The 17,521-nt window shown below is 35.1% G+C and overlaps 1 protein-coding gene across 1 annotated transcript; it reads right to left on the reverse strand.

Annotated features, from left to right (window-relative positions):
* Positions 1-648: 648 nt before the first annotated feature.
* LOC149804644 (retinol-binding protein 4-like) lies at positions 649-17,380 on the reverse strand. The gene is made up of 6 exons (XM_089932940.1): positions 17,336-17,380; positions 11,283-11,413; positions 9,868-9,968; positions 9,262-9,486; positions 2,831-2,851; positions 649-2,378 (listed from the first exon to the last, which is right to left on the reverse strand). Exons 1-6 carry the CDS (start codon positions 17,342-17,344, stop codon positions 2,299-2,301), a joined length of 567 nt encoding a protein of 188 aa, XP_089789066.1. The 5' UTR covers positions 17,345-17,380; the 3' UTR covers positions 649-2,298.
* Between the last annotated feature and the right edge of the window lie 141 nt (positions 17,381-17,521).

Raw genomic sequence — 17,521 nt, forward strand, 5'->3', positions numbered from 1 at the left:
AAAGATGGATTTAACTTAAGTTACTATGTTTTTGTTACATATTTGTTGATGTTGTTGTTTTTGTTTGATTTTAGTACAGCTACGTCAGGCACAGCAGAAGACAACAAGGGGTTCTTTTTTTTTTTAAAGTAGCTCTGAGCGCGTGGACACCTTGACTGAGACGACTGGTCTGAGATGACTAGACTGAGACAAGAAAAGTAAAGTTAACAAAACAAGTAGATTTCTCTGTCGCATGGGTGAGAAAAGCACATCATTGGCCGGATAATTGTATTCACTCATTAGTTACGCTCATGAAACATTTCACTCAAAAAAATGCGTATCAATCGGTGAATCTTTCGACATTGTATACAGTGGCGTCACTAGGGTTGATATCACCCAGTGCGGTAACTCATGGTGTCACCCCCATGGACCCCCTTCCTGCACAAAAATTCAAATTTTGTTTTAGACAGTCATGTGCGGTTACTTGTGGTGTCACCCCCATATGGACCTCCTTCCTGCACAAAAATCCAAAATTTTACAGACAGTCATTTTGGTGTCACCCCCTCTGATGATGTCAACCGGTGCATTCCGCCCCCACCCCACCCCCCTCCGCCACCCCAGCATCCCCCTTAGTGACGCCACTGATTGTACATATCTGTATATCTGTAATTCTCTAATCTAAGCAACCGTCTCCGCTCTGGTTTTGCTTGGCGATCAGTTTTCTTTGAGTTTTATTCGCACTCTGCTGTCATAAGTAGTTGAATACTAAATTTGTAACAGTCAGCAGATTTCAATGTCAGTTTGCGGTGGTGCGCATTTACAACCTTGAATGAGCCCCTCGTGTGTCAAACGACTAGTATCAAAGAATTACGAGTTCCTATTATTCATAACTGACACCTACTGTACATGTCAGATATGACTTTCATTTCTGAGTGTAACCAACCTAACCTGGACGTTTCCGCAATTCTGAAACCAAACATCGGTTTTCGCGAGTGTGGTTGGAACCTGAAATGTCTCGATCAAGAGTATGGCGTGCTAATTGACTCGGCCATCGAAAACTGTTATTATCTAAACAAAACGAAATCTAATAAACACTATATCGCTGGCAAAAAACAATGTGATGCACCTTCCCCAATGAGACATTTATAGAATTATGTTACCATCGTCTATGATTCTCTATCGTATATACATATGTTAATAAACTCTGCTGATATGTTAACAGATGTAACGTAACTTGGAATTAGAAGGATTAAATGATCATGGTTATGTATTTATCGATGTGTAAATTTTACCTAATCATTCGCAAAGTTAACAGAGTCCATTGTGAGCGATTAGGTAAAATTAAAGTTAACATAAAGTCCTCCGGTCTGTATGTTATGTTACGTCACAAAAATATAAATTACGTCACAAAATATAAATTACGTCACAAAAATATAAATTACGTCACAAAATATAAAGTCTTACTAAAGTTGAACATCTTTGAGTTTTGGAAATACAGAATTATAATAATAATAAAATCATTCAATAACCTGACGCTGTTCTGAAATCACACTTTTTACATTTGTTGTAATACAGTGATTAAACTGTATTTGTGTTTCAAATTTTTTTTATCTTTCACTATCTTACTGGTCTACATATGCTTCAAAGACATCTAGACCTATTAACAGGCTTTTCCATTTAGAGTCATAAAACAATATTCGACTAAGCTTGATTGGATACTTGAAAAAATACATAGACCAAACTATTAAATATATAGAATATTTATATCTGGTTTTCTGTCTACAAATTTGCAGCAGGTCATATTTGTCTTGATATTTTAGTTCTATCATTTACGAAGTGCAGATTGTGTACAATTGACTGATAGAATTCTAGCGCACTGAAGTTTTTGTTTGAAAATATCGAGGTAAAAAATGAGTTCTAAAGGAAGAAATAGTTATGCAATGGTAGAGTTGCTAACATTTGCAAGTGGGCTAAAAATTTGTACAGTCCTTTTTACACACATATATGCTTCTGATTTCAATATAACATACGTACATGCAAAATTGATAGTAAAATTGTCAAAAAAGGTTGTATTAGGTAACCTGTCAAGCACCAGTCTTTTTTTTTTTCTTTCTGAGAGAGATTTCGCAACAATGTCATTTAATTTCGATAAATGCCCTAATTCATTATAAGAGCAAGTGTGCCGATATAGAGTGGGAATTTTTGTTTGTGTTTTTCTGGCACATATTCCCCACCAATGTTTTGGTGATTATGATAAACGCCGTTTACCATCGCCTATTATCGCCGTGCTCTAACTTATGATTGTTATCGTAATAGACTTCACAACATGCACCCAACAAGACCACTGGTAATGAATGCCAGAGCGATGATTGGAGCTGTGCTCAGCATCAGCACTGTACCTGACATGAAAGATAATTACAATTGCAATTACTTTCCTGTATTCATAATTTTAGGAATAATTGTCATAACACTCAAGCAGCGAAACAACGAATATGAGAACATAAGCATAACAGTATAGGCATTGATCTTAGCAATTGTCAGAGAAACTAACAAAAAGGCAATATAATAAAAATAGATGCCGTGTTTAGAGCTGTGATCCAGTACAGCAAAGTCTTCCTTTGTAATTATATTTGAGAATAAAACAAGGATATATGCATACAAAAAAATCGAACAAGATATTGTTAAATGGACAAAAATGAAATAATGGAATTCAGACTAATTTCAAAAATATTCTAGCCAAAGTGTTACAATAAGGTAAGTTTTTTAAAATCTCAACATTTAAGGAAATAAGTCGGAAAGTAAAATGATTTCATTATCAAATATAGTTGGCTTAAATTTGCATATTCCTTACCTGAGCTTGTAGCTTCGCACTCTGAAAGAAAGGCAAAATACCTGTTGTGAACTATCTGAAGCATTTTTGTTTGCTTTATGTGAAAGAACATTTGTCATAATAATAATAGATTTCTGTACGTTGAAAAACTCATTTATTTGTATTTTATCACATGAGTAGTATAATGCTGATGACCAAATATTACCATTTTTAGACTTTATAAATCTGCGGACTTCACACGCTCTTTAGATATAACTAATGCTAGAGTGCGGTATATCTCGGTATTTCTGAATATACCACGAATTTACCACGGTGTACAGCAACTGCATTAAGGACCAACAATTTGATGTACTGTGACAGGGGCTATATTATTTAAAAAAAGCGAGAAATTGTTTTTATTATCTTCAGATAAAATTAAATATCTCAGCCTAAACATAAACACACCACTCTCCAAATATTGACTGGCCAGTACCTATAATAGATGATTTTGCTGCTATTGTATAAATTGTAACCTGAAAACTTTCAGTGGGATGATTAAAGTCACATTAAAGGTGACACCCTGTGAAAGACATTGTGGTGACATTGGAGAGCTTGTTCATAAAAATAGGAAGTGTTGAAGCTGAAATCTATAATTTCTACAATTGATATGACAGTCAGAGGAAAACGATATTAATCTAATTAAATTCGCAACAAGATTACTCTGGAATTTCCGTACATTCCTTACATACAGAAACTAAAGAAGTATCGGTGCAGTAAGAAATTGTCATGACACATACCACCGTAAAAAAAACTACGTAAACCTGTATACCGGTAATACCGCGTGCCAAATATATGATCAATGATCATAAACATAATTATACTGGTAATATTCAAAATTAATATGAGATAAATAAAACTGATTTGTAGAAACAAATAATAATTGTTTTGAATTATTTTGTCATAAAGCATGAAATTGTACAGTTAATGTCATGAAATTTTCTCGGTAATTTCCGTATATTACTTACTGACAGAAACTACAGACCTACCAGCACAGTTAAAGAGTAACATTATCACGTACCACCGGAAAGTAAGTTTCGCGATAACCGGTTTACCAGTAATACCGTGCACCTCTAACAACATATGACAAAGATTGTCCAACAAATTCTTCGTATTCATTTAATAAAGCTGCAGCAAGGAACGTCATTTGGTGGGGTCATGGGATTTGCATGTGCTGTAAAGTGTAAAATTGATGTTGCCTATATACGAAAATTAACAAGCCCGTCAAGTTTTGCCCCCCCCCCACTTCAAGTTTGTCCCCCCCCCCCGAAAAAAATTGAAATGATGTCCCTGGCTGCAACTATTGGCTTTCAAAAGCATTCTGTTGATTGGTTAGCTGTACTAAATATCGCTATTCTTTTCAAATGATTGAATATCTTCGATTGTGTAATATACATGGATTTTAGAATCTTTAAATGGCTTACCACCTTCTGCCATTTTTGCACTATTTAAATTTTAAATATACAACTTGAAAAAGGATAAGAAAAGAAGTCGTTAATGATACAACACCAGCAGCGAGGCAAAGATGCATCAATAAATACAATCGTTATAGGTCACTGCATTTATACGGGAAAACATGAACGAGTTTTTTTCTAAGTAATACTGCACGACCTTGGAATTGCAGTATCAGTTGTAAAAAGTTCATATTTTCCCATACAAATCCATTAAATTTTTACTAAATACTAATTGAGTACCTAAGGCTTAAAAATAAAAAGAATACACTACAAGAAATAAAGCAATTACATTTTTGACGTATTCCAAAATAAATACACAACCGTAGATTCATAATGACATAGTAACAATATCAATGTACACATAGCACCGTCCAGCGACCTTTGAACTTTGTCGAGTGCTCGAAATTTGTTTTAAAAATCTTGTTCCGGTCTACTTAAATTTGAAATTTAAATTCATATTGTGAGTGAATGCGCATTGAAACATATTTTTCCTGTTATTCTGGAACGGACACATTTTGTTTTTCTGTTGATCCAACTCAATTTTACTATTCTGCTTGTGACGAACTGGACTTTTTATAACTGAGTCAATTCCGTACGACGTATTTGTAATTTGAGCAGTGGACTGACATTGAATCAACCGTATCTCTGTTTCTGTTCTGTCATTGATTGTTTGGAATCATAATGTGCGAAACATATTAATCCCTTTATTTGAAATTATCAAAAGGATGCTATGGAATATCATATTCATTTCCTTTTGAATGCAATTAAGATTGTGATTTGAGATGGAAATGCAGTCGATATTACAGGACGGTGAGTATCAAGTTTTGGAACGAATGGCGTGAGTCATAGCAATCGGATCTGTAAAACTAAGAAAGTACATATTGAGGAAATTCAAGGTACATAAATGTAAGATTATATTTTGCCATTCTTATCACCAGCTAAAGAAGACATGTGTTTGTGCCCTGTAACTTGCATGCTCGCTGTTGGAGGGTATCCCAGCTATGACCTTGTAAGGCTTCTATCGCTAGCCTAACATTGTATCAAAATAGTTAAACTGGGAAAATTACAAAGCAGCTGGTGTATGAAAGTCAATTTAACCAGCGGAAATACTACTTTTCGTCGTCTTGGCTTATTGGCCCTGATGCTCTAAGTTTCCTACCAAATAGTTCAGTTGTATTTTTCTGTCTCGAATTTAATGTTTTCATTGGCTTGTAAAATGGTACTCTCTGATAGATATGCAATAGCCATTGGCCTCAGTATATTTGTCTATGCTATTTTTAAACACCGTAGAGAGCACTGGTAATAATATGAGCGATTCTATTTGCAACAAGTTAAGAATATTTCTCCTAAATAACTGTTAATGATCAGAATGGTGCTTTCAATCACTGCGTCTCTTGCGTTTTTCTTGATATTGCGAATTACCTAATTTTAAAGTTTGTGATTCAGTGAACTCTCCCTCATCGTTATCTTTGTTTAGTTCACTCATAAACAAATATAATTAACCAAAAGCTAAAGCGTCTAATATATGAGTATGCTTAGTTACATACTTAGGTTGTTTACAAAGTAGTTTCTAATACACGATACTATTGTAGACACACCTTTTGTGAAATATAAAGCCGTGTATTATGGAGAAACACTGTACGATTCTGACAATGTAAAATTAACGGTGAGAAAATGGGTATATAATAATTTATTTTGTACTAATATTATTTTCAATTGGATAAGTATGATGAAATTTATTTTTTGTGAGCAAAAAATTTACTTTAATAGTCTTTCCACATTTGCACATAGTTTTCTTTCGCGTGTTGTATCTTGTTTTGATATTTCATCCACTATAAAAAAAACAGCTTATTGCCATCATGTTGGCACATCCTATGTATCGATGGTACTTTGTGTTTCGCTTCCATCGTATCAAAAGGTTTTTTTTCCACGCTATGCTTATCATATTTAATTGTACTCATTCATGTTGCCAGTATGCTTTTTATACAAATGAATTAAACGTTGGAATTACCGTTAAAAATGTTTGTACCTAGGTTTAGTTAAGCAGTCATATATTTATCTTATTATGTTGCGTTAGGATTAGTTAAAACCAAGCAACAAGTCAAATTATTATCTATTTGTTCTATAATAGTATGACATTTTTCTTTATCTGCTTGCAAATTTGTCTGTTACTGATGATGACATTTCATACTTAAATATGACTTAAATACCAACTCACATTTATAGATTTATTTCAGAAAATTGTTTCCTCGAACAAAATACTAAATTACTTATATTTGGTGATGATTGGTATTATTATTTCGCGCTCTTTATAAGTTTTAGTGACGAATTTTATGTCTTCTATTTATTTTATCAACACTATCTTCTCAGCTGACTCCTAGCATATCCCTTCCATTAGACAAGGATATACATTTACCGTTCGTCTTGTTAGTTTTCAAACTTTCTTCAATCCTGTGTGCTGCTTCCCTGTTCTATATAGAATAATGTTATCTTTATTTAGGTTGTCAATTTTTTTTTGTAGAACCTAGGTCTCCTTATATAATATATTACACTTTTAAAAATTCTGCAAAATTGGGTAAAGATGCAATTATAATTTAAATTGTGTATTTTTAATTTGTTACCAAATTAATGCTTCTGTTATTTCTAATTTAGATGGTGTCAAAATATGGTCTAATTTAGTTGTCTTAAATAAACATTGCAAGGGAATAAAAACACCAGTGTGCTCATTTTGGACATGTAAAAGTATATTCTTCAGTGTTTTAAAAAGATCCGAGAATTGTAGAGAATAAGTTAATCATTTTGTACTCTCTACACTACATAATGAACAAGAAACGGAGGTGGACGTTAAAGACTGCAAGGTTAGATTTAAAACTGCCTGTAATAATTCAAAGTTAGAAGGAGAGAAAGTTGGTATTAACATGAAATTACTTATATTAACATTTTAAATAAAACGCTGAAAAATGTTCAATGTTGAAGTCATTGTTATAAGCGACCTCCTTGTTGGTCTATTGTTATCGCTTCAACAATGAAAACTTTTGGTCTATTATTACCACTTCAATACACCGCTCCGGTGGCCTAGTCGTTAGAGCGTCCGCCTCGGATGCGGGAGGTCGTGGGTTAGATCCCGGCCGAGTCATACCAAAGACGTATAAAAATGGTACTAACAGTTGCCTCGCTTGGCGTAAAGCACTAAGAGGTTAGTCTTAGGACTGGTCGGCCTGGTATCAGGATAATGTGACTGGGTGAGATATCATGCTGCATGTCTGCAGCATGATGCCCCAGCGCTAGACATCACTATAAACAGCCACACTGTAATCATTGCGACATAACTGAAAATTTGATAAAGCTACGTTAAAAATCCAAATCACACATCACTTCAACATGTGTCAAATGTGACATTAACACTTAATGCTTTAATTCCATTTATTTAAACAAATTAGGAGAAACTTCAACATAGTTACTGGATTTCTGCTAGTTCTTCCTCAGTGCAAAAAAGATACCTGATTGCAACCACCGATTTCGCACCTGCTATTGGTGTCGACAGATCGATCAGCATGATCGTTCGACCTTTCAACTCCCTGTGACCACTGAGGCAATGACGACAACGGAGGTCTTATATTCTATTTGTAAATCTCGAGATTTTGTATCATCCATAAAAGCATGTGGCCGACCTATTAATAGGTAAATGGTCTCTTAACAACTAGGTATCTTTGATTTATATAAAGCATATCCAAGAGTAGGTCGTGTTAGGCGTATGGACTATTTTCCTATTCTTACTAATGTTGATGGTTGGTAAATATAAAGCCATTTGACCAGAATTTGTTGTATAAACAACGTTCTTTTTAAAATTTAAAGATTCTCGATGGTGGTACACTTTTATAATGATTTTGTATTTCATGGACACAAAACAGTCTGTTTCATAATCTAGCATGTACGTTATAATAACGTATTTATTCAACTAAATGCATGGATACTTAAATTAACCATCCTGTAGATCACTGATCGCCAGGTGTGTTTAAAAAAAAAAACATATACCACAGAATAATGTGCAATTTTTGTTAAATGATTAAGCTATAAATAATCTTTAATGTGCACAACAGCTACATAATTATCAAATCATTTCGGATATTCTCTAACATGTATATTATATATCAAGTGTATGTAAATTTCTTTAAACGAATAAAGTAAATTGTCTATATTTGCCAAAATTCTGTCTCTACATTAGAAGCCACTTTTATATTCTATGTGTGTTGAAATTTAAAAACAAAAACAACAAAAAACATAACTCAACTGAAGGTGATATTTTGTCGGGCACTGTTAGGGTTTAGAAACTCTTGCATATAATTATGATCATGTTTGATTTTAGAATGAAAAATCCAGTGATGGCGGCCTGGAAAATAAATATTACTTTCATGGGTTTCTTTTGTATAACGAGCATTTGGTGCTTCATCTTTTACAGTGTAATAGATCATCATATTGTATCAGACAAACATTTTATGCTTTAACAACGTATAAAAACATTATACATTTATAGCGTATCGACACACACAAATTGGTCAATATTTAAAGCTAAAATATGACGATTTATGAAGCTCTATAACTAGCTATAATTGGTAATCAACATATGCTTGTTATGCTTCTCACAAGGTCTTGAAAAACATTTCCATTTGATTTACACACATTTATCAAATCAATGTTTCTGATGTTTGCACCTGTTGTATTGTTTTGAGTGATACAATGACATTATATGGTCAAATTTTCTTTACGTCTTAAATTTAATTATAATTAATTAATAAACTTTAAATCTTTTTTGTTCCTTGTTTTTTTATGTATGTCCCTAAGCAGCCTGCGTGCATATCTCTGCATCTTTATTGATTGTTCTCTTAAATTACATTTTTCGTCATCTCAGACAAGATGAATGCTTGGACATTTATTATATCACTGTATGAATAATATATTTACCGTTGTTCTGCTGTGTGGCTACAAACTTGGCTTCGGGCAAGCATAAATTCTTTATAGTTGCATTAACAATTGCCCATTCATCAACGTTGAGCTGTGGCGTCCGGCTCCAGACCCACGAGTCCTGTACTGTACATTGTCCCCAAGCATTTATTTGCCGGCAACCATACACAACGGCGTACCTGGCATAGTCAGTTTTCATCACCCAGTAATCAGATATCATGGACGCTATTTTATGGGAAAATATGAAAATAAGAAAATATGATTTAAAGAGACCAACTCATTAATGAACGCTCAATATTCTGATAAATCAAAGGTCAAGGAATAACTTTTTATGATAAAGATTAAACAAATATTCATTTATAAAAACAGAACTGTTATAGAAAAGACTGAAGAGTCCATGAATGCTAAAATGTCTCATTGAATCAAGAACAGGGATTAAATTGATTAAACGGATCAAAAGAATGAAACTGATTGATAGGAATACTTAAAGTATACCCATTAAGATGAGCGTACGTAATTATATCCAGTGACACAGTACTCAGACAAATGAATAAATGCAAAGCACACGAGATTCGATTATTGAGAGATTTCATTGGTCATATTTACTTGTAGAATTGACATAAGTGGTCCTCCTTAATTTACCAGGTGTGTCTGTCATCTCCAACAGAGTCGTAAAACTGAAGCATTGCTTCAGATCAATGGGATTCCTGTCAAAATTAAGAAATAAACAAGTATAATTGAATACAATTTACAGGATAAGGCCAATATTTGACCCTATTTTCTTCTTGTGGGTACTTTTGGGAAAACTTAGGGTAAAGCTCCCGACAGATATGAGGTAATAATATAATATATTTAATAGATAATGCTAACTTTACTATCTTCAACACGTTTAAGGAGACTTGGAACCGGAAGACGTAACCCGAGGGTTTAAAATATTTAAATTGCTCCGGCAAATGTTTTTGAATACGTCGAACTGGTATAGTCATTACTTTGCACTATCGCTATCCAAATATGGTAATTTTCAGTAAGAACTACTCCAAAAGTCAACTCCAGAATTTAAGGCTTCTTGCACTTACCGCACTGTTCGCATACGATTTAGGCAAGTCTAAGATATTCGCTGCTAAATACCCAAATTACTGAACACGACTGACTTGATCATGTATCTTTGCAGCAATATACCTGCTGTTAATAACAAATACATAGAAGGGTATTCTTGTGGCATTTCAGTTATCATATACATTTGTCAACTTTCGTCCAAAACGTCAAAGCCACGTTTATGGTATAACGGTACCAATTGCGCAAGTCCAGGTGGGCGGAGCTTAAGGTGTATGGAACATTGTATTCAGAATTAAAGAACAACACTAGCTGTGATTGGTGCATTATGTAAGAGTTGTACTTTCTGTTTGGCTTAAAAAAATGTTGAGCCTCTTGGCAACATGTGAGTTTGTGTTAATTTCTATCTAGATCATATTTTGTATTTTTTATGATTTTTTTAAAATATGGTACACATGGCTGAAAATGTGCTTGTTGTGACTAGATAACTCTTACCCCTGTCTAGTTCCAGTAGAGTTATCTCTCTTAAATGCAATGGAGTACCTGGTTATGTCATTGTCAAATTGACAATCTAGCATTGTTCTATATGGCAGTGTGTGACATGCATGCCCAAGTAGGACAGAAAGTATATTTATTTCACAGAACATTAGCATTGAGGTATATGGAAAAACAATTGGTACCGTGATACCTTATCAGCTGGTACTGCCTTCTGCAATGCGTATGACTCTTCCCCGGGGTCGGCAAAAGTAAAACAAGAACGGTAATTATGCTGCAAGCAAAGCATCTGTTTTTAGTATCGTTCACGTCACAAAAATGCACTCGTCAAACCCGCCAAAACCTGTAGAATTTTAGGGGGAAAAATCCACTCGCCCGATGCTTTATGCAAATATTATTACTAATAATGTTCTTGGTTTTTATTCTGACTAGCTAAAACAAAACCTGCTTCATTGTTCTTTTTTACTTGTTACCTTCCACTAATGTAGGCTGTAACAGATCCATTATTGTTGAGGACATAGTTGTGTGTGTAATCCTGAAAAAGTTCTTCCGGACCGATGTAGGACTGCGGCAACCATTTTTGTTCATACCATTTGCCGAGGTACTGCATAATAAATACAATATTTAATAAAAGTATAGCGAAAGTCTAATTGCAATGTACGAGATGAGAACACAACATGGGTTTCTGAAGTGCAAACAAGTCCTATTTTTGATCCAATCATTCGCGAAAAGACTGGATCCGTTCCCACTTAGATAAGTGCTATTAAACAGAAAGGGGTCTATTAGGGTTGACCATTAAGGAAAAATATATAGGAAATGGACAGATTAAAGCAGGGCGAACATCACATTTTTTCGATCCAATTATTGGCGAAAAGAGCGAGTCAGTTCCACTGAGGAAAGTACTATTACACAGAAAGGCTTCTATGCGCATTACAAATTAAAATAAAGGAGGGTCTGACTAAAAATATTAGTTCATAATAAATTTAAAAATAAATAGATTTATGCAATATATTTTAATAACAAGACTTTTCACATAATGTAATACCTCCAATTTGTATAGAAAAGCATTTCTCGTTTCTTGTAAGAGTGACAGACTAGTTCTCATATCTAACAATGTGGTTTAGGCCATAACTTTTCTTCTTTAATTTTAAGATTTGAAACTAAGAATAAAGCAGAATAGTCGCACACTCAAAACTGTTATAATTATAATGTATTTCCATTTTTATTTACCTTTTAAGACTTTTGGATAGTAGATATAAAAGGCCTGTTTTGCTGCATGCGACTTAGCCTTTAGCCCCGACTCCAGCCACCACTTCCAAGATGATGGGGCCATCTGTGACCTTTAAAGTACTGTCTTGCTCAAGCTAGCCAACCATTATTATGCCACTTTCTTTACTCAGTTAAGGTGCATACTATATTTACCTTATATTGATAGTCCGAATAGAAATCAATGTTGCTACATATACAGAGCTATCAATTAATAATGATGTAGTTTCAACAGGCAATTGTCATTTAGCGAGAGAAAAAACGGTAATTTGGGAGAGGACATTGGAAAATAAATGATACAAAATACAAAATAAGATACCAAATCTACATTATTCATTTCAGTTATTTTACAAATGATCAAATCCTGTAAACAAAGCTGGAAATCACTTGCACGATTTTGCCTCTTCGTCTTATCATTCTTTGAAACTTGTTAGGTTTGAAAATACTGCCCAAAATAGTTCTTCCTCCTCCCAATTTAAGGGTACTAACTTTGATTTAGCAATGTCAAATGTTCCGTCCTTTCCGAAATACTAAGTTGTATCGGCAAGAAGCCGCACGATGTATATAAGTTCTTCCAGTAAATTATTTTAATGTCACTGTTACGACTCTATGGTCACAATTTAAAGAAACGGAAAAGAAGCAAAACCAAAAAGTTTTGTAAAACTTAACAGACAATTCAGTTATCAAAGTTATACATGAAACTGTGAGAGGAACTTACAGTATTATGAAGTGAATCAAAACAAGTGCCTATAAAGGTCTTTGAAAGTCCTCAATTAATGGAAAGTTCCTTATAAATTTCAATACCGGAAATGTACTGGTCCTCTACGAACCGTGACGTTGTCAAGATTGTGTTGTCCAGAATTCTTCCGAATAATTTATAACAGTTCCAGAATAATATTATTGTCCAAAATAAAGAGCTATATTTATTTCCACTGAAAAGTCCAAACAACATTCTTCCTCTCGAGAAATATATAAGTACAACATAAAAATACGTCTGCAGACTTACCACAGGAAGACAATAAGTGTGAATGACTCCAAAAATCGAAATGACTCTGACCAACTATATTTCTCCTTATATGCACCGTGTATTGCGACTGTATTTCACAACAGATCGAACGTGAGATCATGCGCTATTGATTTTGCGTCAATTAAGAATATTCAAGTAACCTGGCACAACCAATGGGAAACCACACAATTATTCTGGAAACATCCATATACCATCAGTCACTGAGAAACTACACCATAGGCTCCCTTTCTAGTCTGTTTATTCAGATTATTATTAATAACTGTCAATCTATATGTAAACATCTATTTATAACTCCTATGTAACTTTCGTTCTTAATAGACGTGGGACATGTAGGCAAAATCGAACTAAAGACACTCTGTACTATTTACAGTCATGAATAAAAAAATTACAAAACTAAGATAAAACCAGGAGCTACAGAAACATATAGATGTACGTAACATATACATGTAGCGTGATTGGTTTCCCTCGCATAAAAGAAATGTCCATGATATGAAATACTACATCAGGTATTAAAGATACAATGGGCTGGTACTTTTTCAAAAATATTAGGTCGGGTGACTTTCCTTACATGGGCGACTTAAACCTCGTGTGACCCAATACCATCCAAACTAATTTTTCAATTCGGTCGACCCACCAGATATTAGCGAGATAACGGATGATAAACCAAAAGCTAATTCTTGAGGAACTTCATGAAGCGCAAAACAACTTTCAGCTGGACAAAGAAGGACTGCGTGCTTACAAAAGCTGGCCGAACGACTACTAGCGTGGCTTAGTGAGTGAAGTGGAGGATACGTTTAATGAGTGCACAAAGCTAGTCTCAAGCCTACGGACAAAAATAGCGCTATGTAGTCCATTACCGGAATCTCATGCTCTATACTAGTCTTGAGATACGCGTCAATAAGACCCAATGCTCGTGGATGGCGTCGTACAAGCGAAGAATGACTTTAAAACAGAACTTTTCATTCTCATGAGCAATTATCATTTAGCAATTATGCCTTCGGAAAAACTATACAATCTGCGATGGCGGATCAAGGTGTACCTCATGCGGCCCGACGGTGTGGAGAAAAAGCTGCGCCGCCTGATTGCCAATCCAGCTTTATGGCTTTGCTTCCGTACACTAAACAGAGACAAGTTATAATTTCAACCACCCGATCTACAGTGGAATGTCGATCCGGGATTCCAGCAATTTCTTAATGTATAACTTTTATTACAACCATATGAAAGTCAAGTATGACGACATGGCGAGCCTCTTATACACGGACACAAACAGTCAGCTGCTAATAACTGGTACTGAAGATCAATACCATAGCATAATCAAGAAGTTCTCCCTGTATGATATCAGCGACCACTACCCGACGGCTATCCTTTAGTGGAACGTTTAAGATCAATGAATGGGAAGAAGATGAACAATATTAAATTGCGATCTAGAATGAGACCGGCTCCCACAGAGTGCTCGGATTATATTAGAACCCACAGCAAAAAGACTCGTCGAGGAGAGGCAGGATATAAGAAAGATGCCCGAAAGGCAAGGATAGAGCAAGCTAAGCCAAACCGTGTTCAGCTAATGGATCCTTCAATATCGTAATTAAAACAAAAGTACTGTCCTCAGGAGTCGTAGGCGCCTTTGAAACCACAATGACAATGTCAATTTTCCATTCGGCGAAACGGCCTGGGCGGTAGCGTTTCTTTCGGGGTATATAAGGCCCTCTGTCATTCACCTTACTATACTGAGACCATGTGATCTTCGAAAAAAGATATTTTCTGTCGCATTATATTAAACTTAAAAACAGACGGCACGCTGAAAGTAACTCTTGGCGAGAGTGTTCACGGGATTAAATATTTTATGAAAACGTTGTTTTTGCTCACATTATCGCAGCCTAACAATACACAAACATATTAGAATCGAGTGCCTGAGGAGGACTTAACCTTTCCACCTTCCACCACTCCTGAGCAATTAAACTTTTTTATCATGCTCCCCACAGAGAAATTATAATGTTAGTATACACACAGCTGACCGATCCACAAGATGTTTGCTTTAGAAATGTCTGTGAGGATGAAACTTTCTAATGTGCAGAGGCTGAACAGCAGTGCATGCTTTGCAAAGTATAATCCTGAATTAAACGAGGTGGATGGCGTTGACACTAAACTGACAACTGTGTCTCTGGAAAGTGGTGAGATGGGGATTGGGATAGTGTCAACCATTATCGTTGCCAACCCAACTCCTCCATTGCAGATGTCCTTGAGATCATTGCGTTAACCTATGACCTCTCATTTGTTGCAAGTAATTTTAATATCCGACAAACCAACACGAATGTCAAAGCCAAAAAAGCACGACAAAACTCAACACAATTTCGGTCCATATATCAAGGGCACTCGCCGACCACACCATCTCTGAGGAAGGATTTTAGATGATCCATCATAAAGTCGACAAGTGAACGGCGATGAAAAACGACAAGTGCTGATGAAATGGGACAAACAACCCGAGTCGATAATCCGTATAAGAGTTTGGACGAGTATTATGTATTTTTGGTATTCAAAATAAGCCACATCATTCCTTGCGTCGGTACCTGCTATGCCTCTAGCAACTGATTGGCTCTTTTCGTGAAGCAGCAGCAACAGGCGGCATTTTCAATGCACACATCAACAGTTGATTTCGGGAAAATCTAGCACACTACTACCATATGATTAATGTGCTCACCTTAAGGCGTCTGCTGTATATGCAGCCATGGAGATACCAGAGTAGTTACGGCCTCATATTAACTCAGTAAGTGCGGCGGTGTGCATTGAAAATGCCGCCTGTTGCTGCTGCTTCACGAAAAGAGCCAATCAGTTGCTAGAGGCAAAGCACGTACCGACGAAAGGAATGATGTGGCTTATTTCGAATACCAAAAATACCGCCCTCCTCCTCACATTGACTGATATACGCCCGATAAAAGGCATTTGGTATCCGCTAACAGCCTGCTGATTAAAATGTTTATATAACTCTCTGGAGTATGGTAGGTTGCTATGATATTGTGGGTTCTACTGTATCGCGGTATTAGGGCTTTTCGCCATTTTTTCTGCATAGCTCTACCTGTGGTGTGCTTAACTTATATATACTACATGACCATAAGTTGCTAGTTTTACATCAACAGTTGATTTAAGGAAAATCTCGGGATTGCTGATGAGTACACTATTTTAAAAATACACCCATGAATATCACCATTTCCAAATAATGGTCGTACCCCATGTTCTCAAATGAAATCTATAGCTTCTTAAAATCGCTATCACTGTAACAAATCGGTTAAAAATTTTGTCGTCTGACAATGGTCAATGATGTTATGCGAGAGCCAGATAACATAATTACCGTATTTATCAAAAACCAAGAGATTGAATCCATGATAGCCAATAAGAGTCAAAATGTGAAGTATGGACGGTTGTTGTTTTCTGGTGGCTTTTGCAATTGAAAGGTGTTGTCTTTAAAGCTTTGTTGTACATGATTTATTACTTTTCATTGGAACATCAAGAGTTGTTTAAACAGTCTGAGGTCGACATGTCCTTTCATGCTCATATTGGTGGTCCATTTTCGTCGACCATCCGGGCGCTACAATGTCCTGTAAGACCCAGCATTCAGTTCGAAAAATGGTCCATTAAAAAGCATTAATCACTCAAATATTCATTCATCGCTGAACCTAAAAACTGCTCGGCTTTCTATTAAGTGAGCGACCAATAAACAAGCATTAATAACATAGGATTGCAGATAAACGCTTAATAAATGACTTAGTAAATGATCGCTACCTGTTGAAATTCATAGTCTGTGTAAACAAGACTTGCATGTAGATAACTACATATTTAAATAATATCAGTTTATCAATATCATAGCCAAAGGAGGGTAGGGGTTTTGGTGTCAAACTACTAGGTGAGATAGGGTGAATTCATCTTTATATATCTACTCTAGAAACAAGAATGAACTGATCAAAAAACATATAGCACTGAGGCATTAATATGCAGTAATATTGTACAGGGTGCTAAATTTCAAGAAAAAATAATTTTACTTAAATCTGTTTAATATATCATATATCACTACTTACTGCATAATAATAATAATAATAATAATAATAATAATAATAATCATAATCCATAAGATGAGTAAAATGGATATAAATAATAAATAAATTAATCAAATAAAGAAACAATAAAGTTAAGCAGGAACGATTTTTATTTCTAACCTTGCTGTTTAGCCCATCTACTTACCTTGCTCATGTCAAAATTTGATTGGACTTGGAAAGACTGAACAAAACAATCTGTAAAGGATTTATATGTTAAATTGAAAGTAAGAAGCAAAGTCTCAATGGAACGTATAAATTGTATATTTAAATTGAAAACGATAGTATAAAATCGTTCGTTCCTGCTCCACTGTAATTAGCATCTTACTCGACA

The sequence above is a fragment of the Sinohyriopsis cumingii genome, chromosome 2 (genome assembly GCF_028554795.1).
Source record: "Sinohyriopsis cumingii isolate HCF-2022 chromosome 2, ASM2855479v2, whole genome shotgun sequence".
Taxonomy (NCBI): domain Eukaryota; kingdom Metazoa; phylum Mollusca; class Bivalvia; order Unionida; family Unionidae; genus Sinohyriopsis; species Sinohyriopsis cumingii.

What these genes read in the sequence shown, in the direction of transcription:
- LOC149804644 (XM_089932940.1), bottom strand. An exon ending in CACTTATGTCAATTCTACAA is followed by an intron (nt 9,487 to 9,867) that starts GTAAATATGACC and finishes CCCATAAAATAG; the next exon opens with CGTCCATGATATCTGATTAC. An exon ending in AGCCACACAGCAGAACAACG is followed by an intron (nt 2,852 to 9,261) that starts GTAAATATATTA and finishes CCTTTCTTTCAG; the next exon opens with AGTGCGAAGCTACAAGCTCA.